Raw genomic sequence first — 25,880 nt, 5'->3', positions numbered from 1 at the left:
AATAAAAGTAGCTTAGAAATATATATATATATATATATATATATATATATTTTCTAGAGCAGGCTTCTGCGTTTAGTTTTTTGGTCCCTATTTTCTCCCTCACACATTAATGTTATCCACCCTGTTAGGTCTGGCACTTTTACAGCCTTTGAGCTTGCTTACACAGCAACGTTCATCCTTGGTAAGACAGGCCATGATGATATGACCAACGTGTTATTTCAGACCAGTTCCCTGCTGTCGGCAGCCCCCAGTGGGGTCCCTCTCATCCTAGTGTAGTCACCTCCTTCAAGGCCCTCGGTGACCCGCATGTGGTTGGGGAGCGGGTTATGGCTGAATCCTACTGTGGAGAGTGAACCTAGGGCTCTGAGCACACATCCCAAATACACGTCCCTCGGGACAGTGGGATCTGACTCCCCCACTCAGTAGAGCAAGGGGGCTTCGTCCCTTTCTGGGTGGCATAGGTGCTCTCTCTGCAAAAGCTTGCCCCTTGCGAAAGGGGGCTCGGTGGCTGGAAGGGACTGAGCCCAAAGAGATTGGTGGGCACTAAATTTAGCAACCCCAATGCCCTGACCCTATGAAGGAGACAGTTTCAGAGGGGCGCTTCTGAGATAGGTGGTGTTGTGCCTGTTTCCATGTAATAAAAACATCCTTCAGCTGGCTGTGGGGAAGATCAAGTTGAATTGATGGCTATGAACTTTTTTATCATAAGTTTCACGATATTTGGTATTTCCTTCAGGACCAGTTTCCTAAAACATCAGCTTCATTTTTTTTTTTCACTTTTAAAGAAAATAACTGGCTTTGACTTTTGTAGTGAAAAGCTTGAAAAAACAGAGCCAAGGACGCAAGAACCAGAAAATAATACTTCATCGTGCATTTTAAAGGTGTTGAGTTTTTTAATGCAGTCTCACAATGTGACATCACTTTGCTCTTGATTTTTTAACTTCTTGATGTTTTTAGCAAATAAAGAATGGATGGCTTTTTCTAGAGGCATACAGATTAATGGGCAGATGTGGGATAAATACTGAAGAAAATGTATTTGTGTTGACTTTTCATTGTAATCTGTACAAAAACAGTAATGATTTTAATTCTTGTAGCATACAAAAATACACAGAAGAGCAAGGAAAGACATTGGATAATAAGGCTTTGCTGGGTGTTTATTTACTGGAGATTGGGGAAGTTTTCCAGTCTCTGAAAGGTTGCTTAGTCCCACTGCTTCTACTAATTTTGTATGTTTTAATTTTAGATAATTGAACAGGGACATAGTTAACGGCATGAAAACATAGAAGTCAGAATTTTTGGGCCACCTCTGCTATCTTTTTAAATTAATAAAATAGGATCTGTTTTTCAGCTGGTTTCATTTGCAAAGGCAATAGGGCTGGGCTTATTATTACTGCTACCATAACTGTCATAGAAAGATTCCCACATTTTGTTTAAATTTAATAGTGATAGAGGCATAGAAAATTCATTTGATCTTATATAATGTTTTCATGGTTAATAAGATTTACATATGTCATTTTTGTATGATTAAAAGTACTGGAATTTCATTGCAGTAGACATTAACTCCCGTGATTGAAGTTAAGCAAGATTTTTTTTTTTTTTATAGCTAATCAAGAGTTTAACTGCCTCTGGGGCATTTTAAGAAAACGTTATACTGTACTTAACGAACATTATACTATAAATAAGAGTGATATTTCTGTAATTAAAACAGTCTGGATATTGCTTAATGAATGTTTTTCTTATCTTAATGTATAGGCCGTAAGGATTCATGTAGTTGCCTTTATTAACTTGTGGAGTTAGTTAAAAAGCTGGTTAAAACAGTAAGTCCATATCAGGTCAATATAAAATGCTTATGTAGGGATTTCATTGCTCTTATAAATCTGACTAGTTAAAAATAAACACAGATGCTTGTTTGTGCCATCCTGAGCCATACTGCAGTGTAGTATTTCTGCCTGTAGACATTTCTAAAGTATTGCCTGGAACACTGCAATATTTGCAGGTGTTCTTTTTTATCATCTGTTTTGGAAATATTTTAAAATTTGCACTACACTGATATCCAAAAGCAGACAGTGATTGTTTTCCAATTAGTATAGCTACATTTGCTGTTGAACTAACAGCAGTGTGTGTGTTCGTTCTTTCTCCTGTCATACTACGCCAGCTTTGATGTAATTACCTTTTTCTTTTGGATGTAATTGCGATGTATTTTAGATTTATGGTTACACAGACTGTTCTTCAGCAATTTCATATTTACTAATTGCTTACTGAATTTTTCTTCACTGCTCAGCTGTTTGGCACAGAAATCATTCTAAAGAAGTTCACTTTAATAGAAATTAGTTCTTCAGTCTGAAATGCTTGGCTAAACATAAATCGTATTTTTGCTTCTCATCGTACGCTGAAAATAATATGCAGTTTATTTCCCCATTTGAAAACAAATGCCTTTATGTTGTTAAAAAGATGTTCACCAGCTGAATTGCATGTGCAAGCTTCTGAGTCTCAATTTTGCAAAGTCTCTGTGCCAAAAAAAAAAAAAAAATGAAAAAAGGAGGCTGGTCTACGTGTAGCCTAAGAACACAGGGAAATGGAAGAGTTTCAGAATCCCAAATTAATCCCCAGTCCTGCAGGCACTTAAGCACATGGTTAATTGTAGGTGTTTGCCTAGTCCTTTTGATTTCTCTGGGTGAAGCACATGCTTGAGCAGGTTTTCAGGAGCGATCCCAAAGTGCAGAGAAGACCGCAATATTGTTTTGTTTTCCCTAAGTAGTAAAAATGTCTGCACTTTATTTAGTAGCATAATTTGCATACACTTCTAAGTAACTGTACAGGAATCACTGAGCTGTTGGTGTTTGGCAAGTGTGGAATGCCGTAAATTGTAAGCCAACATAAAATATGGCCCATTTAGCAAAAAATTCTCAGAAGTACAAAGGAAAACCTCATTTTGCAAAATCTCCCCACCACAACAGAAATTAGAATAAAACTGGTAATAAAACATCAGAAATCCTGAAAGACACAAAGCGGGGGGAAATTTTCTTCCTCCCTATGGCTTCCTCCGCACCAGTATATCGATACTCATTTTTCTTTATTCCTTCACTTCATTTAAATATGAGCAGGCACATCTTCAGCATAGTTTTTACTGTAACTACATCATGAATCAGAACTAACTTTAGGGCTGGTCAGGTTTTCCTTTTATCTCACACTGTGCATATATGCATTTCTGACCTGCACAGGCTTTGGCGTGAGCAGCTGCACCATCACTCACCAGGCAGGAGCTGGGCTTCGTTGAGGTTGATTTGGACAAGAACATATTTCTTATTTTACATGGAATTCGTTAGTAAGTCCTTTACTGTTTGGAGGCTTTAGCTGTTTGGGCCTCAGACAGTAATCAGAGTAATTAACACTTAATTCTTGAATCCTGATCTTGCTCTTGGCCACGCAGCACTTTCCCCACATGAACACAGTTGGGTCAGCAGCAGCACGGGGGAAGAGAGGGGAACGGTGGAGAAAAGTGGGGAGAAGCATATCCAGGGAGAAACGAATTCTGTCCAAATGTTTTTATCAATTTATGTGTGTACAGGGACACGGCTGGATACACAACGTGTGCATGTGGAAGCGTTGTGACAGAACTGGTGACAAAGAAAGTGGCCCAGGATGGGCTGGAGTGGAGAGTTCAAATTGTTTCCCTAAGAGGCAAAAGTATTTCGGTGGTGACTGTACAAAGAGAGCACCTCCTCAAAATTCAACCTTTCTGCAGAGGCTACCTGTCTGATTCTATAAAACTGCCACCTTTATTAATTTGCACTTTTTTTTGTATTTACTTCCTAAGGCAAAATTCTACCTCGTGTGCCCTCTTAGTGCTTGTTGGTGATCCTCCTAAACTGGAGGATGCTCGACCTCAGAAGATGTTTTTGTTTGTTTGTTTGTTTTTGATGTTGCACAGCCCTGAGCATACTTGGTGCATTTTGGTTTGTACACACCAGTGATAAATCAAAACAAATCATAAATCAACACCATGCATCCAAAGTAATCTCTTTTTACTTTGCAACACGCATCTTCAAAAGAGTAGTTTTATGTGCAGTCCTTTCTGAGCCTCTTGCTGTACTATTGAATCTTTGGTTTTATTGTGGGATCTTTTTGTTATTTAAAAATTGATGTAATTTTATTTTGCAGCTGGTAGTTGCAACTCTGTTAAAAAAAATGCAATACAAGAGTTTCTGTCAGGACATCATATGGCTAAACAAAATTTTAAAAAATCTCACCAGAGTGTTGTGGATTATTAAAAATGTGGATTTTTTCTTAAGGAGAAATAACATTAAATAAATATATGAAACCACTTAAAATGTACCTGTAGAAATTAAAACTTCAAAGTGTCTCTATCTGTAGGAAAACAGGGAAGCGAATTGTTATCTTGGTTACACCTTCCTTTGGTGACTGAGGTCTGGTGAATGTGTCGCGGACAAACACATAATTTTTCCATGGTCTGTCCGAGGTTTGGGTCTGGCGGGGCAGCGATAGGTGTCCCCCGGAGCCAGGAACTTGGCTGATGCCCAGAGCGAAGCGGGGCCAGCGGCATGGCCCAGCCGTGCCACGTTGGCGTGACAGGCCGCCCCGAGGCTGCCGCGCCGTGAGGAGGGGAGCAGGCCGTGCACAGGGCATCATCACGTGTGTTCGAGCTCCCCAAGACAGGACACCAATTAACCTTGGGTGATGGCAAACGCACGCAGGCACAGACGGGCTTTCCGCTATGAGCAGCCTGTTGCCACGAGGAGCAAGCAGCCCTCGTGGCCCTGACCCATTATTTAAATCTCTTTTTTTAAATTCCCCTATTAAATCGAAGAACGGTCGCACTCGCATCTTCCTTAAGCCCAAACTGTATTTGCTGCTCTGAAAATGCCAGACGCTAGTAACCGGAGAAGCCGATAAAGGTCCTCCCCGTCCTCCCTCCCCCAGTTTGGCTATTCTGAACTAAGAAAAGCCCCATCTCCAGTCACAGCGATTCAAGCCGTGGTGGAGCTCTGAGTGAACCAAAACAACGGGGTCAAACATGGTTGAAAGAACATGGTGGGGTAAATAAAAGGTCTTTTTTTTTTTTTTTTTCTTTTTTTTTTTGACGTTTAGTGCTGGTGGGAGGAGAAAGTTTGGTTAACTATTTAACCTGTGATAGCCTTTCATCATTTTATGGCTTAGGGGTCCGTGATTCTAAGCCTTTGGCAGTAAGTTACTGGTTTGAGCTCGATCTGTGCCCCAGAAAGGCTCTGGTTTCCAGTTACAGGGCTTACATTGGTTTACTTGAGATAGGAAAAATTATAAGTAGCAGCTGAAGACACACGTTTTCCCTAAAACACCTCACCAGCAACTTTCGCTGCAGTACTCAGATTTCATCTAAACACTGCACTGCGTTCCTCTACTGACTCTTCTCTGTGTCGCAGTTGTGTTCTTTCTTTATCAGAGGGTCTCTTCTTCCCCGTGTTGTTTGCCTGTTTTTGGGGTATAAGGCTGTGTCCTGCCAGCTGGAGTGAGTGCTGGCCCAGGGTCTCTGGGAAGCCCCCTCTGCACCTCTGCTCTGGGCTCTCCAGCAGCAGCCGCTCCCCGACCCAATCGGCCCCTTAGGAGAGCTGGAGCACGCATTACGGAGGGTACAACTTGTCCTTTGCTGAGGGTTTCTCAGCACTTCTCTACCCCCCATCCCCATCACTGGATCCCTCATGACTTCGTACAAATGCCCAGGTTTATTCTTTCGCTTTCTGGAGACCTGAGAGAGGGCATCCCGCTCCCGTCTTGGCTCCTGGCATCTCACACCTGTATAACTCCATCAGCTTCAGGGGCATTAATCTCGGCAGTACATCGCTGTGAAATCATATCAGCCTTGTTGGGGACTTTAAAAGCAGACAATGCCTCTTTCAAGGCGCTTTGACTCATCAGCAAAGCTGCTTTTCAAAAGCGCCAAACCACGAGACCTGCTCGCCCCTGTCTGCCGGAGCAAGGGGCTGCTGCCTTGCCGTTAAGGAGGGAGAAAGTAGATTTTTAGGTTTGAAGAATTTCTTACTTTTTTTCCTTTCTTTTATTTTTTTTCTTTTATTTGGAGCATCAGGGAAATTACCTTAGTGTTTTGGAACAAAGGAAGAAATCAAAATGTAAAGCAGAGTGTTTGATATGTTGAAAAGCTGCAGTTTTTATTTTAGCATAATTGGATCACTGTTAGTGGCAGTTGTTTGGTAAAGCACCTTAGCGAAGTTCTCGCTTTATTCAGAAGTAAATATCATATGTTTTCTCTTTTAACATAAGCCTTTTTTTTTTCCCAAAAAAAAAAAAGCCAAACTAACCAGTTTACCTTGAATTTCTTTCCACTAGGAAAGCACTAGGCTTTCGGAACCCCGTATTCTGGCCGCAAAGCTGGTCAAACCATCTTTTGTTTTCCACCCAAGAAAACGTTAGCATTTTTTCACATGTTAACTTTTCAACAATTGTGGGGAATTTGTTTTTATTTAAAAGTGCGGTCCTTTTCTTTTTCCTCCCCTTTTCTCTCTTCTTGATATTTTTATTTCCCTTTTATATGGAGACTTGTAGATTTTGTCACTTCAAACGTTAGCTGTTCCTCCTCTTTTCTTCTGCTTTACAATACACACTAGGAGATTTTTTTTTTGCATATTCCTCCCCTTTCTCTGTGAGATATTGTCGTTGACCAAATTTAAAACACTACAGTATTTAGAATCCCCGCGGTGCCATTTGAAGTATTTGGACCTGGAAAATGCCCCAAGCAATAACTACCTGAATTGCTTTTAATTACACAATATAGCTGCATCATTTTACTTCAGATTCTTTTTGATTGATGCTGTAAGGCAATTGTAACCATGGATGATGGGATTAAGTGCCTCTTGAAGTGACTTTAGCTTCTTGTGGGAACAAAGGGAAAGAAGAGAACACTTAGTCCCTTTTGGAGTGAACAGCCTTTTTTCACTTGCTATATAAAGAAATACAATTAACAAACATTATCCCCAGAGGTGAATTGAAATGTACATGCAGACAATAACTGCTCTTGACTGCAATTAGACATATATGATCCGAGGTATTTTGGCCATTCATTAGTGCTAATTGTTTGAGAAACAAGCCCACAGAACAAATGATTAAAATGTTAGTGCCATAACCAGGATTATTAGCATGTGTGATAAAATGCATGCGCTGCAGCTGTACCAATAAAACTCTCGGGAAAGTCACTTTGATTTGACGAATGCTTAGCTCGGCTGTGAGCTGGTCGTATTTGCACAAGGCCTGCTGATGTTTATAACAAACAACTTCTAGCTTCTTTCCTTAATTAGAAAGAATTACTATGCAAATTGGGGTGCTTTGTAATTTCCCGCAACTTGCCTTTGTCTTTGGTCAATTATTTGTGCGTGTTTGGGAGCTACTCCCTAGTAAAACAGACATAGTAAAGCCGTTATATTTAATTTCTTTATTTTTATTTTTTCACACATCAGATAATTAGTTTGGAGGAGATTTTGAAACATTAACTGTGTTGGGTTCAGTGGGGTCTTAGATTTTGGGTCACTTCTGTCCTTCTGCCACGCTACCCTGCTGGATATCTGGGATTGAGGTTATTTACCAGTTACAGCTCAAAAATGCACAGTGTGGAAATTTTCCTGTTTTTTTTTTTTTTTTTTTTTTTTTTTTTTTCTTTCTTTCTTTCTTTCTTTCTTTCTTTCTTTCTTTCTTTCTTTCTTTCTTTCTTTCTTTTTCTTTTCTTTTCACGGTTTTCATTCAAATGCCTAAGTATGATGGTTAGAAACTTTTTGCCAACACTGTGCCAAGGGTGGTAGAAGTAGAGATTTGGCCTATCAAGTAATGGATATTTTTCCATGTGTTGGGCACGTGGTGGTGTAGGGTCTCTTCTAGGATGACTCGATCTAGCAAACAAACATAGAGCAGAGGCTCAAGTTAAAGTGCTGATCCTGAAAATAACTGATGGGAGTACTTTATTTCTGCGCTGTAAGTTGTTGGCTCCAACGAGACGGCACAGGTGCATACAGTTCAGTAAATGTGTGAGCACGAGCAATGCTGGAATGTGAAAATGCAGTATGCATCAGGGAAATCTCTGTAATTTTCAGTAGTTTCACTGGTAGCTGTCCCGCTGTATGGCTGCCATTGCAAAGTGCAACGCCTCTTAGCATTCGGAATGGTTTTGTTATTCCCTTCCCGAGGATGAGCTGTTTGCTCTTAGGTGAAACTGTTCTCAGAGGATCAAGAGTAACTTTAATGTGCTAGCTGCTTTTACATATTTGATGAAGACTTTAGTAGAGTGCTCTGTTTGCTGAAGAAATTTACTTTCATTTCCAAGACCCACAAACATTCAGCATGCTGCTGAATGCTATGAATGAAAAGCTGCAGTAAAACAATTTAATGAGCATTACCCAATAGTCTAGTCCTCATTTTAACTTACAGTGCTTAAAGGAAGAAACGTTGTCTTAGCAAATTCACTTGGCTTGTGTCCATGTGTTTAGTTTTAGGCACAGTCAAGCTTAGTTTGAATCATTAAAATACTTGCAGTCAGGAAACATATGCAAGATTTTCTTCCTCTTTACAGCATGGGGTTAATGACATAACTGAGATTGCAGTGCTGTTCCCTGACAACCCCCTCCCTCCCAAAAAAAGTAACCACACTGGGGATGTTTTCACTCTCCAAAATAATGGAAGTCCAGATAATCCTGATAGTGATTGCTACCAGAATAGCTAACTGTTACTATGCTGGGTTTTGCAACTCTGTTTCCAAAAGGTCCACCTTAATACAGGTGCTTCTTACTCTGCAATTCATTCATTGTAGAACACAAAATCTGACTAGGCAAGGAAAATGTGCAGTGAAAACAGGGTGTTAAAATAATATTTGGGAAAATAATAGCACCTGAAAATGTTTGTTGCGGTCACACCTAGGTATCCTTGATGAAGAGCCTTGTTTTACACTCGCATTTCTAGAGCTCTTTGTTTCGAAAGGAGACGATGCTGGCAGCTGATAGCAATTCCTCCTGTACTCTTCATTTTTGGTCACACCTCTTGAAAAAATTAGTACTTCTTTGACTTGCTAAAATGTTTCATTAGACTAATGATTTGACAGATTGACATATTTTTATAATAATCTGTGTTCTGAGAAACCTGCAGTTTGGGCCCATGGGGCTACAAAGCTGAGAAGGAGATACCAGAAGTCACCAGGTGGTAGCATCATGGATTAAATTTACCACTTCTTGAGGGGAGGCCACACTGCTGCCCCATCTAAACAGAAGATCACAGACATTGAAGGTGACAGCTGGCTGAACCTGCTCTGTGGACAGAGGTGAGGGTTTCACCTGCGTGATGCTCTACGCCATTGTGCATGGTGCTCAGAGCAGAGAGGCCTTTGCGGGGCTTGCAGCAGTGAAGGGGAAACTGGCTTCAGCCCTTGAAGAAATCCTGAGAAATGAGTGTGTGACAGGAGATACATCCCTTTGGTACACTCTGAGATGATGGTCTTAGCCATTTCTGTCAAATTTGGGCATGTCGGAGGGTTGGTGAGAGGCAGACAGTAAGGGTGCTCCAGCAGCTGTTTGTCTGTAGGCCGGAGTTAACAATTAATGGACTGAGCTCTTTGGCTCCTTTGTGCCTTCCAACACTACCGGGTTGAAGCCATCAGAGAAAAAGAATGGAAACTAATCACTTTTGTCCTCTCATATATGTTTAGTGAAGGACTGCAGACTTCTTTACTGACCTCTGTGTCACACTGAAGAAAGACCCTCCTCTTTCCATTTGAGATAAACCACTCTTCCACCTCCTCCTCGCTCTCCCAAAGAGTACTGCTACAAGAAAATGGGATTAAGTGGATTTAACTAGCAGCCACTTGAGTTGCCTCAAGTTGTGTTATCGCCCGCACTTCAAGACAAGGCAGGGGATGTGAAGTGCTTTGTGGGAGAGGGGCAAAGATGGTGCTTAGGAGAGACTCAGCGCATGGCTTCTGGTACTGAGTGTCAGGATCTCCACTGCCCAAGTCTTGGAGCTGCTGCAGTTGGAGATGAGGATTTATTAGCAAGGGTAGCACTGCTCTTTGTAACAAATAGTGCATCATTTCTCTTTAACAACAAAGCTGCCCCATTACTTAGGCTGAATTAAGTATTACCAGGCATACTACAAAGAAGTCAGTATTTGTTTTTTGTGGGCTCATAAAATGGGTCCACCCAGGACATGCAGGGACCTGGCACAGGAGATGGTTGAATAGTTGTCCTTTTCTGCTTAGTTTGCTGAGATAAAATGTGATAAAAACTGCCTTCAAATTTTTAACCCAAGACCTATATTCAGCTTTCAGGGTGCCAGGCCAAGGGGAAGAGCAGATGCTTCAGCGGGGTTAGCTTAGAAAAGCAAGTATCTGTAGTGGTCTGTCGGCAGCTCATCACGTTGGCTCCGATTTCGATTGACCGAACTCGTTTCCAGGCGTCTGACAGGGTTAGTCATGTTCGCTTTGAAGGAAAGCCATGTGCGCATGTAGCTGTGTGTCATCCAAATGTAGCAACTTGGGAAATATTATTAAGAGGGGCATAGGAGAATGCATGGGTCCCTGACGTGATGTGATAATGACATATTCAGTGCGGTGCTAGAAAAGCTTTGCATTATTCAAAGTGCTGAATAATATACATGATAATGCGTAATGGTGTTATATGGTGGGATTATTTTGTGGTGGAAATGACTTGTGCTCTGGATACGAAGGCAAATTGTATTATTTTGTCCTCATTTTTGATGTAGCAGAATAGGCCTGGGGGGTACACCATGAAATGGGTGGGAACAGGAACAGGCAAGGGCTTTTTTTGGAAGGCCGAGAAACACAGTGGCACTGTCTGCAATGTATTTCTCTGTGCCTGTAATTATGGAGCAAGGCGAGCTCCCTACTGCACTCGAGGGCAGCCTCCCCCGGCAGCCCCACTGCCTCCCGGCCCACGAGCCCCGCAGCTGAGGTGGGCTGGCTGCTCCCTCGCCAGGAGCCACCGGTGCAGGGTGGAGACCTCAGCAAACCTGATGCCTCTAGACCATAATGATGCAACCCACTCAAGCCCCGTGGTGCCACGGGCTCACCCCTGCACCCAAGTGTGGTGTATGAAGGGTTTATACACGCTAAAAGCTGCTGTGGCCAACAGCCTGCTGATGATGCTGGTGAGCTCAGGAGCTCTGTCAATCAAGGGATGTGCTGTGGGTCTGAAGGCTTCAGTGAGGACACGTTGGGATTAGTGAGGCTGCACATTATGTGGGGTTTTCATTCCTGGCTGTTCTCTTGTTTCCCTCTCCCACCATTTTGCTTATTTAAAATTTGCATGCAAATACGTTTGTTGAAATAATGCTAAGGTTGCAAAACCAACCTTGCAAAATGGTGTTTGTTTTAACCAACACTCCTGCTTCATTCACAGCATGCCATCTATCTTCTGGAGCACACGTGGCAGATAGCAGCCTCCTTGCTAAAGCAGCCCTGATCTGTTCCCAGCACAGCCTCCAACCTATAGAAGAGTTGTGACCGAGGGGGAGAAAAACCAAAACCCTTTCTGTATTTAATATTTGTCACAGTGCACAGAACAGGCAGTGTAATTAAGGCTACATGGATAACCTCAGACCTAGCATTTCTTCAGTTCTGGGTATTAAGGCTTGCAACTTCTGTTGAACATAGTGATTTGGGGATTTTATACTGTAATTAACCGTAATAGTGATATCTCTCAACTTTAGCTCTTCCTGAGAAATAAAACCAAACTGCCACTATTTAGATAGGAAAGTTTCTCTTTTTAAAATATGGTCAAGTATTCTTTAAAGCATTGTATCCAAGAGTCTGATTTCACCCATATCCTTCACAGGCTGAATTCTCCTCTGCCAGCTGGTGTTCCCAAGCTCAGTTATCACTTTGCATCATCTCACAAGTACGTTCCCAGGCGAGCTGTGCTGTACGTACCTGCAGATGACGAAAAGAAGATACGAAAAATCCCATCACTAAATGTCGATTGTGCGGTGCTGGACTGTGAAGATGGCGTGGCTCTGAACAGAAAGGTAATTAAAAATTATCTGTGCAATACAATCAGCGCTAAACAGAATGTGTGGAAAAACATCACCTTTGCCTTGGGGAAGTGGTAACCAGAGAGACAAAGATAAATCTTAAGATACACAAAGCAAAGTCATAGTGATAGGCTTTGTGGAGTTAGTTCACAGTCACCAAGCTGCGATTTTGTTGTTGAAACAAAAGTATCTTCAGACTGTGAGCAAACGAGTATGGGTTTGGGCTTGAGCCTTTGGGTGTTTAGAAGGATTTACTTGTTGAGATTTTCAGAAGAAATGCCAGTAGGGGTGTTTCTGAAGGAAGGAGAAGTTAGAACCCAAGCACACCAGCATTTGGAGGGCATTTTAGATGGAAGGAGCCGCAAGAAAGCAAGCAGAGAGAGCAGAGTGAGAAATGGATGTACACGTGATAAGTACCAGTGCTAAGCTTTTTGTTGATGTTCAGTTTTGAAAGAGAGAATGAACTAAGCATGCGTTCAGATATGCTTGCTAGCAATTTTTGTTTTTAATATCTCAGAGTAACCATTTCCCTTTTAAAATGTTTCACATCTTAAAGCACGTATACCAGAAACCGGTTTGAATGCTTCATAGTAAAAAATATTTCTGAACTGGAACATCAGTTTGCCATAACATCATCTTCATATTTATAAGTTTTCCTGTTCATTTTACAGTGCCTCAAACAACAGCAAGTGCTGTTTAGGGTTTGAGTACGAATGTGTTGTCCAGGAAGTTATGAAAACAGGTTTGAAGATTTTCCCATGTAATCTCAAAAATGTGTATGAAATTTTATTCTTTTCTGTTTCTTGGGAGTTAATGCTTTCCAGAAGGACTCTATTTAATAATGCTCTCTTTAACTTTCAGGTCTTTATATGTATGTGAGAAAAAAAAAGTTTACGGAGTTTTCATATATTTATTTTAGTTCTGAAAAGTGAAAGTAGCATAGCTGGATGTTCATGCATACTGTTGAAGACAGTTGGAAAACATTTTTCCAGTTGCTAAAATTCTGTGTGGGAGACTATAATTATATCTGCTGTCACAGTGAATTAGTATTGTTTAGTTCTTATCTGGGAGGCTGCTGCTGTTAGATGACACAAGACACAATTGCGTGTTAAAATATTGCATTTTTAGGTTCAGCTTAATTGTATAAAACAAATCATTTAAAGCGGAGGCATCTATTTGTTATATAGGATGACAGCAAACCCAAATTTCTATGATCAAGGTGACAAAGTTGATAGTAGCAGTTTCTAAAGGGTGTTAAAATTCTAGCTCTGTTGAAGTGAAGGAGAGTTGTGCCACTGGGTATAAGATTTCAAAAAAATTAGGAGAAAATTATGTAACACAAACTGGAGATGACAGATGAGCCCCTGACTGAGCTTAAATGCAAACAAGAAGCAGACAGGAGGTAGAAGTGGAGGCAGGCTACCAAAGAGCAACACAGAAGTGTTGTATGGGCATGTAGGGACAGAAGGAGGAAGGTCAAAGCTTGGCTGGGATCTAAACTGGTGAGGCTTGAACAAGAATGGCTACCACAAGTATGTCAGTAGCAAAAAGAAGAAAGACTGGGGTAGTATTAACCCACTCCTCCATGAAACCTTTGGCTTTACTGTCAGTCTGCTCTCAGGCCTCTTAGGGCATTTCCTAGAGGCAAAGTCTGGGGAAGGAGGAAGTAGCCACAGTAGAGGAGGATGAAGTCAGTGCCTAGTTAATAAGATGGTCCATGGGACCAGACAGGACACACTGGAAGCTGCTGAGGGATCTGGCCTATTGTCATCCTGAAGCTGCTGTCTCTCATCTTTGAAAGGCCATGGTGACTGGGGGAGGTTCCTGATGCCTGGAGAAAGGCAAATAATGCTGCAGCCATCTTCAGAAAGGGTAGGAAGGAGGAACCTGAGGCCCATCAGCCTCACAGAAGTGGTTGGGAAATTGATGGTGCTGGTTCTCATGGAAGGTATTTCAGAGTGCCCAAGGCCATAGCCAGAATGGACTGATCGGGAGCAAATCATGCCTACCAAACCCGATTGCTTTCTCTGAATAAATAAATTAACATCTTTGAGGATTAGAAAGATATGGATGTCTACCTTGACTTTAGCAAGGCTTTTCACATGGTCTGCCATAATATCCTGGTAGTTATCCTGAGAAGAAATGGACTGGGTGGAAAGACTGTAGGGGGGGTGGCAGTTTGGGTGTACATAGGTGGTACATGTTGCATGTACTTTGTATTGCCTATTATGGGACCAGTACTGTCTATGCTCTTCATTAACAACTTCATTGATGGGAGGGAGTGCACTCTCACCACGCTCATGATGACACCAAACCGGGGAGATCAGGGAAAACGTTTTTCCCTCTGCAGGTAGTCAAACACTGGAAGAGGTTTTTCCAGAGCAGTGTTGCCTCCTCCCTTCGCATGTGTGGGTTTTCACACGTTTGCTAGATGAGGCCCTAAGCAGCCTGATATAGAGCTGAAGCTTTGAGCAGGAGGATGGACAGGGCGGTCTCCTGAGGTCCCTTCCAACCTGAATTAGTCTGTGATTGCATGATCTAGTAGCAAAGCATAATTCAAACTGATTGGAAGATTGAATTTCATTTTTAGATCTGCCACAGATACTCAGGAAGACTTTGAGAATTAGGTTCTGTGAATGTAAAGCTGAAATTATTACTGCTCTTGCTGCTTAATTTATTAATGTTTCTGAGGTGTTTGGAGACTTTGTGTGAAAGATATGTCAAGAATATGCACTGAAGTACAGTATTCACTGGCCCATTGCAAATGGGTCATCTGAAACCGAGGGGGGAAAAACACCAGGAAACACAACATTGAGTTTGTCCTTTATTCTTACAACAAATAGTACTGATGAATTTATTGCCATGTTTTATATCAATAAAAATTCTACTTACGGATTTTCTTGCTGCTGAAATGTTGGGTTTTTCAAAAATCAGAACCTGGTTGAAGATTGAATCAAATACTTACCTTGAATCAAATGCTTACACAGACTTTCACTTGCATCAAGTCCAAGCAGCAGAAACCCTTGCATTTTGCAAGAAGTTCCAAAGAGAAAAAATCTCAGCTTTTAAGGGTAAACAAAGTGAAGAATGGCTAAAAAGCAAAGTTATAGTGTGCAGAGTACTAAGCCTGGAAGGAGAGTGAGATCTGCTCTGAGAAGAGCATGAGGGACATTTGCAATGCCTTTGGGACTAGACAGGGCTGTAAGGAGGTCTTCAAAAATTTGGAATAAGGAACTTGATAAGAAAATATCCCAGTGTTGCTGAAAACTTCGGCTTTCTTTTACAAAGTTAGCTTTAGCCTTGCTAAACTGTGGCATGGGAGCTGTGGCATTTTTTTCTGTTTCTGGGCTGCGGGGTTCAGGTTATTTCTCCACACCTGATACCCCTATCGGGTATCAAAATTACAGCTTGATTATCTGCACCGAAAGTAAAGCCATATGTGAGTCTTTGTTCCTATTGAGACAGTGGCATTCTGAGCAGTTCAATGATCAGGGAGCAGCCATCAGAAAAATACCCTCCTTTGATTAAAGCACTTTGTTTGCAACTTCCCATGTTCAGTTCTTCCTCACCCTGTAGGAGGAGTCCCCTTCCAGGTCCCTCTTTGCCTGTGCATGTCTTCTGCTCCCCAAAGGCCTCCCTTCCTCCAGTCTCTGGGTCATAGCTCAGCAGCCTCTGGCCTTATCACGTAAAAATATCTTTCCTCTCAATTTTAGCTTTTATTCATATTTGCCAGGATGCTACCCCAGTAGTGCTGTTAGACCTAATTGCCCCGCCTAAATTTCATGCCAGGGAATTATCCTACCAGCCATGAACAAGCATTTATTTATTTTATTATTATTATTATTATTATTTTTCTCATTAAAATAAAGGCATGCAAAAATTGTGTTGCTCATGTTTCTTATATCAGAGGTGTAAAAGCAATCCCTTGAAGTATACATACAGTTGGGAAACTGCTGCGGAGTCCTCCAACATGGAACACTTCAGCTGGAATTATGAAGTTGTTGTTCCTCTGGAACTGAAGAGTTCTTCTTCATCCAATAAAAGTTATTAATATTCAGGGCTGCACTGTAAAATGATGGAGGACTGATGAGGGTTTAAGCTCTACAGCCCTTTCTGCTGTGAGTCACCATCGTTTCACTTTGTCTCTTTTTGAAGGAAGCTGCTCTCTCCTCCAGCACTTGAGCATCAGAAGCTGGAGAAGAGGAAGTGTCAGCTCCATCCTTTCCTCTCATCCCTGCCTTCAGAGGGCAAGCAGCAGTCCCTGAGCCTTTCTGCTCTCCCTGCAGCCCTCAGCAGTTCAGTTTGGCTGAGAAGATGGGTAGGGATGGGCCTATTTTGGCTTATCCACAGTACAGCCTCTTAGGGTCATAGCATAAATTTGCTCCCAGTTAATATCTTGTAGCAGCCACTTAAAAGATCATTGCTGTGCTGTGCCATGGAAGGATTAAAAAAAAGAGAGAGAGAAACTATTTATTCTTTTGAATCATCTGTTTTTAAAAATAGGATTAAAGCCTGACCACTCTTCAGACTGTTCCGTTATGAATAACGCATACGTAAGCGATGACTCTGGGTTCATTACAGTTAAGAGCAGATCATCCGCATGCACACTGATTTTATGGAGATTTCTCCCCATGAGAATGCCTTCTCCATCGTGCCAGAGATCTGATCCTGGGGTCAGAACAAACAGCACGCCGGAGAGAGAGCATCCTTGCCTACCATTTTCCCCCTAATCTGAGGCCTTCTGACCTTTTTATTCCTTATCACTGATGAGAAGAGGCTCTTGCATGCAAAATAACACTTCAGCTAAATTTGAGGGTGGAAATAAATACATAAAGTGTGTCAGCATGGTACACAAAAAAAAATATCCTAGGCTTTCCTTAGTGAAATGTGTTTCCTTATTGATCTTATTGAAGGCTTTTGCAGTATCAGTGGAAATAAGCTGCGGTTGGTTTCCATAAATTTCTAGCTGCTTCAATTAAAATCAACAGTTTTCCTGTGTTATGCAATGATAATCTTTTTTTTATTATTTTTTTATTTTTTTTCCTTTTTTTAATAAACCCAAGTTGGTTAGGATTTATCAATGCCACAGGTATTTCTCTAGGCACATAGTGAGAATGTTAGCTAGTACTTCATAGGCACAGTTGCATGAAACATTGATAACTAGGTTATTTTACCAGGTCTTTGCTTTATATATAATAAATTAGTACTGTACCTAATTGTATTCCTCCTACAGGGAGAAGGCTTGCTGATAAAGTGTGTAGAGAACGATTAAATGTACACAGGTGTATAGTAGGGTGACTTGTCTTCAAAAGATGCACAAAATTAAAATGGGAATGCTGCTTTCCCTGATGGCTTGCCATTATTAAAAGTCTCAGTAGCATGGGAAATTTCTTCTGTAGGAACTGGGGAGTCCAGAAGTCTCTCTGGTTTATAGTAGGGAAGCTGAACTGTACAGTGAAACTCTGCAAGGCCTTTTTGATCCTTGAAGAGTTCTGATGAATATACATTTTTATGGAAGTTGTAAAGTATTTTCACGCCTTTATTAATCCCACCATGGTCCTGGAAGAACTGCCACTCCTGAGTGGTTGCTTGACAATAAAAGTTCTTATTCCTATTGTTTTATTCTACAAGCCAATCATCTTCCTTATATAAAGATAAGAGGATTCATAAGTACAATCACAATATTCAGCAATTTTCTTCTTAATGAGCTCAATAGTGCCTGTGTCTCTTCGAGCGGAGCCTTTGAATTGCCAGTTATTTCTTTTCCACTGGTTCAGACGTATCCAATTAAGTTTGACTTGGACACGTTCTGATATAACTATTACTGCTGACACAATGGTGTCTAGAAACGTAAGGAAAATGTCTTGGCTCAGTATTAACAGGAATTTCAGGCTGGGATTTACTAACAGACCTGGGAAAATGTTTTAGAGTACACAGTTACTGCTTGTATGGACTTGGAATTTGCGGCACTTTAAGTCTTCACGGGTACCGTACAGTGTCTTCAGGCACAGCAGCACACCTGGGTACTGAAGGATAGCGAATTGCAGGTCTGAAGCTCGTGTGTTACTACATACTTCTGTAGCATTTCTGGACAGTTTTGCAGTATTTCCTGTGTCTTCATAAGAGGAGGGACCTGCCTGAAGAGCCAGTGAGCATCTAGCACTTTGAAGGGAGCCATTGGTTTTCAGGTGTGCTACAGAAAATCAAGCCAGTACAAAATGTTTTGCATACATGTGTAACATGCAAATCCATTGGATCAAATTTGGGCAGACTTTTGTTTGTATGCAGATCCATGCATAAGGTTGTGTTGACAGGGCTGCAATGGTACTGGGGGTGGGCAAAACATGAAGGTACTTCCCAGACTGCAGTCAACATTCTCAGCACTCAGTGTTTGCTCTACGTCTCCTTTTGGTTGGCCATGAGCAAAGCAATACACTTGTTTGTCCAACTTTCTCTTGCAATTAATCCTGAAGACTGGTCTTGAACCTAAGACCATGGTGCTAGTAACCAGTCGTCCACCCTGCTTGTTCTTCCAGGGCCACATTCTGAAAACAGACAAGCAAGCCAAGCATGAGGAAACTCACAGACTCCGTTAACGGTGACATGGATCAGAAAGTGGTAGGACACATAGAGAATATAGCACTTGCCCTCTTTGTTAAATTTTTCTGCTATTATCTCTACGGTCACAGTTGAGGCAGTCATTCAGATCATATTTCTCAATGAATAAGGACATTTGAGTCTAAATGAGTAATTCAGATTTAAACCCTTCAGGACTTTGAGCTTCTTCCTAGTGTACACTGTTACACATCAACGTAAAGGTCTTCCCACCTCCTAAGCTTCCCCAGTATCTTTGTGTGATTTTGGTTAGCCATGTCACATTTCTCTTTTCCTAAGCAACTTTAGTTAGCCCCTTTCTTTCAGCTGTTGATGATTCCTCAAATGTTCTGTGAAATCAAAGCCAGGGGTTGCTGCTCTGGTATGCACTTGTGTTTTGCTAGTTGCAGGACAGTCTACTCCCAAAATAAGCAGAGAAGCACCTAAAAACAGCCTGTTATTTCCACCATGTACTAAGCATATGCCACGACATCCCTTCAGTTTAGAGTGGAGTAATGTATATCTATTCAACAGAGCACAACACATGGATTACAATTGCTTAAAGCCCTGTTTTTTTAATGTTCTGTGAATGACTTTCTTCTCTAAATTGCGAATAGACTTTGCATTAAAGAAGGTTTTATACTGCAAAAGAATGCATTTCCGTGGCATGGGCTGTCGTGTGTAATAGCTATGAGACCATACCTCTGACTTACTGGAACTGGAGAGCGTCCAGAACCATGAATTCCTTGTGCACTCACATACCACAATAGAACGAGTTAGATACTCAGTTCTTGAGATTTTTCTAGTCCTTGTCATAAAAACCATAATAAGTGGGGACAGAACATTAGGGAAGTGCAAGCACTTGTTTACTCACACCTAAACCTGCACAGCACTGTATGTGACAGGCTCCAGGGCAAGAAAGCTCCTAATGTGTCCCCAGGTTGCACATTGCCATGCCCACATTTTGGGCTTTCCACCAGGGAATTCTTTTGCAAAGGAGCAAAAACCATGCCTTTTTTTTCATTGTTTCACATAAGTCATGCATCTAGAAGCATTCAAAAACTGCTGTTTTGGCAATGGTTTTCATGTACGTATGGCGCATGTGTGGTCGTCAGCACACCTAAGTGTGTTGGCCAAAGTCTATTGTATTTCTGTCTCCCAGGACAAACACACATTTGCAAATCCAGCCTTCTAAACATTTTGATGTTCCTGTAAGCTGATCTGCTGAGGTTGCCCATCTTTTCTTTTGGCTGTGAGTGCCAGAAGGGAGATTATGATCTCTCTTCTTGTTTATCAATAAACAAAGTGATAAGTTGACTGTGGAGTCTGATTAGCACTTTGCATCATTTCTGAAAGGATAAATAAAATCCTACTGTTTTCTGTGTTTAACTGCGATTTCTGTCTTTAAAGGAGCTTGGTTGCTCTGAGGTTTCTGTTTCAACTCCTAAATGGCTGCATAACTTGATAAATCTACTGTGTATCATTATAATAGCACTTTTTGCAGTCTTTTTTTCATCACAGTGCATTAGGACTACCCTCTCCAGAACCATGTACTTTCCAGTTACTGTCTCTTCAAGGCTGGGGGAAAAGAACTGCAAATATTTGTCTTCATTTCTGATCACTGGGCTTCAGAAGATCATAAATCCTGGTGGTGTTCCTCATTTGGGAGCAAATGGTTGGGAAGAGCATGGGCGTTATTTTAGGATCATTATAAAACATTGCTAGCTCATTCTTTCCTCCTTACTTTTTACAGTATCTTATGAGATTGCCTCAGAATAGCTGCTCCTATGCCAAGCTTGAGATAACTTCATCTTGTAAGGTTTCACAATACAATTGTGCATTATGAGGGGTTATGTTGAACAAATTGGTATTCTCTTCCAGCTTAGCCAGGTTATTTGGTTACATTTAAAACTTTGATTCCACAGGGACCCAATCTTCCACTCATTAACCAATTATTTTTAAATAGATTAAATTTAGATCATAATTTAGTATGCATTTTCTTGAGAAAAAGGGCAAATTAATGCATGTAAACATGGGTGAATCTATTTAAATAAACTGTCCGCAAAATCCTTACAATATGTAAACAACATTTGTTATGCCTTGGAGATAGCATATGATTGGACTCATGAGACCCTGTTTATCCTACTGAACAGTTTCTTTTATAACTTCAAAGGGAATTTTATATATTTATGGCAATAGCAGGGTGTTAAGTGTAGCTAGACAGAAATTATACCTCAGCTATTTAGTTAATGCCAATAGGGATTAAATTAGATTTTATAGCTGTTAGTAGAAGTCTGTTTTGTAGCTAACAAGTGGGATTTTTAAATCCTGGAAAGCATAATCCTATTATAAAACTGGCAGCTGAATTAACATTATCTAGGAAGCAAGTCTTCACGGATTAACATTTTTTGACATTAACAAAGAAAAACTAATGCTACAGGGATATTAGATGCTTTTCCCAAAAGTAGGAAAAAAAGGAAAGTGAATATAGGACAAGATAAATGGCACAAATACTGCAGTAGGGAAAAAAATTGAAATGTGCATGAGAAATGAAATCAGGGAGTGGCCATGTTCTGCCTCAAATACAAAAAGAGATACACTGGATAGGAAAAGGCTCTACAGTTGGTAGCTCGTGTTAGCCCACATGCTGATCTATACATACACACCTTGTGACTAACTTGCAGTTATTCCACAAGAGCATGGAATAGCCACGAAGGCTTTTTCCTGTCCTGAGGTCTTTGCATTCCAGATGGATGCTGTAAGAGCCCAGAGCCAGCAGTAATGCAGAAGAAACACTTATCCCTTTATTTAATAGGCCCATAAAGCTGTTACATGGATATCTTGAAGCTCTCCTTACATCCTTACAAGTTCTCCTTGAAGGACAGTTATGGAACAACTGCTGTAGGCGGTAGTACAGAAGATGAATGGGTCACTGAACTTGCTGTCTTGCGGTATCTTTTTTTAGGTATTGGTGGACTAGATAGGCTGAAGACAATGGTATATGCCATGTCAAATTTCATTTAAAAATCTCTATCACAATAGAAGAGCAAACTTTTAATTACTTAAAATTACAAAGTATACATCTACTTTTCATTATTTTAAAAGCTCTGCATTTAGAATCTGAGTCCCTAGTCACAACTGCAGCACAGAAATAATGAAAGTATATTTAGTTGAGTGCAGTATTGAAGAATCCACTTGATAAGCATGGAACAATTGTCCAGACTTTGCAACATCATAATCAGCGTTGTTGATCCAGTACAGGTTTTGCTGTAACAATATCTGTTGGCTTCCATTTTGTCTAACACATTTCTTCTCTTCCTTCTTAGCAAATACAGACTATTATTTATTACTAATGAGAACTGTACTGAAACAATTTGTTCTAACTTTGCCTTCCAGCCTCCAAATGCCTTGACTCAAGTAAAGCAGAACTGGACCTGTCACTGTTAGACTGGACTTTTAATATCCGAGATTACAAACCTAATACATGGTTTTAGGGGCTGATCCTTACTTTGGTGCTTTTGAAATGCTGCATTTTTCCATTCCCTTCACACACATGCTTGATTTTGTAGCTCGTGAGAATTCACATACCAAGCAACCTCTGAGTAGCACTTGATTTGACTTGACAGACACTAGCAGAAAGAGCGACTGGCTTTTAGCCTGCAATGGCCATCTCAGTCCCTGGTCAGCAGGTGTCACCTCTTTCTATGTCCACATCTTCATACCGGTGTATTTGGTGTCAAAGAGCAGAGCGCTGCATGGATCACACCCTCCCAAGGCTGATGTTCCCTGTAGGAAGAGTGACGACACTTTGCCGTAAGCATACCCAGTGGGTCAAAGAGGTCTGCAAGAGACCTCCCTTCCTGTCAGTGTTGAAGCTCTGAGCTCTCTCAGTGCTGCCAAGATAGAGCAGACCCACACGGTCACCTTTCCAGGCCATATGGTCTTGGCAAGCAGCCTCCTGCCATACTGACTGGGGTAAAAAAAAAAAAAATAGTGTGTTTGTACAAATTTAAAACATCTCTTTGAGCACTGAAGACCAGGTAGTCACAGAGGACATCTCTGCAATCTGGATGTGGCATGCTGGAGCTGGAGGTAAGGAGGCTCTTTTCCAGTGCAGTCCAGGAGCTGGTAAGTAAGTGAGGAAATGCAAGTGAAGCAAATAAGGCCCTGCTGAGGGACAGTGGCACAAAGCAGTGGTTTCTGAGGTCAGCTTAAAGAAGTCTTGCCTGGGGTTTCACAAGGGGCTGCTGTGAGCCTTTTTGAGACTCTTGATATTCTAGAAAAGAGGACTTGTGGTACCTTGTAAATGGGCAAGTTACATACATGACGTTCCCAACTCATTAGTCACTGACCTTTTAAGACCCAGAATTGTGGAAATGCTTAGCAAAGTTACAAGCACGACATGTAGTAATCTGTGGTATCAAGCCTGATTCCTTGAGAGAGACAGAGCATTTATTGAACTGTGTCTTTTTTCTTCTAGTAGTAAATATAACTGACAGGGGAGTCTAATACCTCCATTTGGGGTCATTTATGGGGGGTTAAAAGAAAATCAAAGAGAAGGTTAACTTCATTTCTGGGGTAACAGAGGTGTTGAGCTGGAGGAGCTGTTGCCATCTACCTCAGTCCCCTGATCTGAAGCATGATGAAGCCTTTCCAAATGACTACATTGGAAATTTCTGTAACCTGTTGTAGAGACTGCCCAAAGATATCTCTGGTCCCTCTAATGTCTGTTCTAGATTTTCTAATAATTTAACGTCAATGCTGCTTTCAGCAAATGTGATGGATTTTGTTGTCCATGACCCCATACAGGAAGAAAACAATAAATCTGTAACCCTCTCCTATAAAACATTATTCTGTGTATTTAAATGTTTTTAATGTCTCCTATAGATTTTCTCTTTTAGTGAAAGTGATGGGATATCCTTCATCTTTTTTTCTGACAGGAGATGCCTGAAGATGTTATTGATCTTCTAAGTTTGTGTACTCTGTCCAATCTTTTTTTATTTCTGGTTCCCTAAACCGGATATTTCAACTGAGTTCTTATAAATGCAACATAGAACTGTGCAATTACTTCCTATTTTATACTGTATGATGCTTCTTCTGATATGTTTCTATAATAAACTTTGTTTTTTTTTTGTAATAACACTTCATTGGTGGCACCTATTCACTTCAACCTACTACTAGTGCATTTTCAACTGTTTCTGGCTCTACGTCTCTTTCATATGTGATATTGTTTTTTTATTTTCACGTTTGCTGATCTATTCAAGATGTCAAGAGTTGGACTTGATGTTGTCAAGAGTTGGACTTGATGGTGTCAAGAGTTGGACTTGGTGATCCTTAAGGGTCCCTTCCAACTCAGGATATTCTATGATTCTATGATTCAGTTCGAGAATGTCTTTGCCTCTCTCTCCAAATTACAGATCTCTGAAAATACTGTAAATCTAAACACTCCTGCACTATTCAAATTGTTATTGAAAATAGTGAAGCCATGCCCATTTTCCCTACCAGGCCAGCTGCCTGGTGGATGAAAGTAGGTTTCCACAGTAGCATATTTCCTTTGAGGTTTTTACATGTAGCGGTGTCAAAAGCTTTCTCACATCTTTGAAGCACTTGACTGAGCCCTCTCCAGTTTCTCAACACCTCTCTGGAAGTAGGTGGCTGAAGCTGAACATGCTACTCCAGATGTGACCCCACCAGAGCTGAGCATAACGGAACCTCCTTAGTTTTCTGGTCATGCTCCTCCTAATGTAGTCTAGTATTCAGTTTGCAGCCTCGTTTTCAGTGAGAGCAGACTCTTCCCTTGCTGGCCCTCATTCAGGCTGCTACCCACCAAAGTCCCAGGCGTGTTTCAGTAGCCAAGCTCTGCAGCCTGTCACCCCCTAGCCAGGCAGGAACACGGGGTTATCCTGCCCTCACTGCCCAACTTCTCACTTCTTCTTGCTGAACTTTCTGGAGTGCCTGTTGGCATGGTCCTTGGATTTCTCGTGGTGCCTCTGGACTGAAGGTCTACCAGTCACATACCTCTAGTTTAGTGTCATTGGAAAATTTGCTGAGGGTTCATTTTATGTCATCACTGAGGCTGATGAAGAAAATGCTGAATAAAATTGGTCACAGTATCAAATCTTGGGGTTCTGCACTTGTTACCAGCTGCCAACCAGGCATTGAGCCATGGGTAACTATCCTTCAGGCTCAACTGTCCAGACAGTTTTCAACCCATTTAATATTCTGTTCTTCTAGTCCATATTTTCTCTTCTTCCAGATGAAAAGCCCATGCTTTCTAAAGTCAGCGTATTACACCTGCTTTTCTCTCTTTGTCCACGTAGCCAGTCATTTTGTCATAGAAGGTCATAAGATTGGTCATGCAGAGGTGTCCTTGTCCTATCTCCAACCCACACAGACTTATCCATCTTTTGATTTGTTTGTCTGTGTTTATCATGATACCATGACTGCAACCTGTTCTGCCTTCTCTTCTTATTTACCCAGCTAGAATCCATAGACTTAACGAGCAAGAGACTTTGTTCTTGTTTCATTACACAGCTTCACAGTGTCAGGTGTTCTGAAGTGTCCTTAGCACCGGAGTGTACTATACTTTCCAAGCATTAAAATTTTAGTTGCCTCAAGCTGAACATAGATACCTGTGTCTGAAAATGTGATTCCCAGCCACAGTACTAATCCCTGCATGTGCTCTAAGTGCTTAAAAGTCTGCTTTTGTGCATGCTCATAAATGCCTCTCTCCTCTTCTGGCAGCTTGTTGCCTCTCTCATGCCAAGGCTATCAGAAAAATGCCTTCTGTCTGAGGCCCCTGAGTAGATGAGATCAAAAGTTGCCTAGCAAACTCTGACAAGAGACACATGCAAAGCACAGCAAGCATCACCTTTTTATTTAAAAAATGGCTTGGGGAGGAACGAAGAAATAATGGTCATGTCCATGGGTAACAGTCTCACTGGGAGCTAATTGATCAGGGTCAGAGAGGAAGCCAGAATGGAGGCATGTCGTGGTGGTGCCTGGTCAAGGAGAGAGACCATGGACAAAAATTTCTTTAAACAACAGAAAGAATTCTGGCAAATTATTTCTGATTCTCATGGAGGACTTTAACCATTCCAGCATCTACTGAGAGGACCACATCATGGGGCACAAGCAAAATAGATTTCTGGAGTACATGGAAAACAATTTTTTTTTGATGCAAGTACTGAACAAGCTAACTAGGGGAGGTGTTTTGCTGGACTCCTGAGAAGAATGAACAGTCAGTCAGTGGC

At 41.2% G+C, this 25,880-nt stretch overlaps 1 protein-coding gene across 1 annotated transcript in view; it reads left to right on the top strand.

Annotated features, from left to right (window-relative positions):
* Nucleotides 1–25,880, top strand: part of CLYBL (citramalyl-CoA lyase) — a 157,413-nt gene that overhangs the window by 70,048 nt on the left and 61,485 nt on the right. Inside the window, exon 2 of the mRNA XM_035318712.1 lies at nt 11,838–12,027. Within this exon, the coding sequence (XP_035174603.1) occupies nt 11,838–12,027 (190 nt within the window). The remainder of the gene's footprint in view (nt 1–11,837; nt 12,028–25,880) is intronic.

The sequence above is a fragment of the Oxyura jamaicensis genome, chromosome 1 (genome assembly GCF_011077185.1).
Source record: "Oxyura jamaicensis isolate SHBP4307 breed ruddy duck chromosome 1, BPBGC_Ojam_1.0, whole genome shotgun sequence".
NCBI classification, from domain to species: domain Eukaryota; kingdom Metazoa; phylum Chordata; class Aves; order Anseriformes; family Anatidae; genus Oxyura; species Oxyura jamaicensis.
Note: the sequence above shows the minus strand (reverse complement) of the source record. Positions and strands in the feature narration are given on the sequence as shown.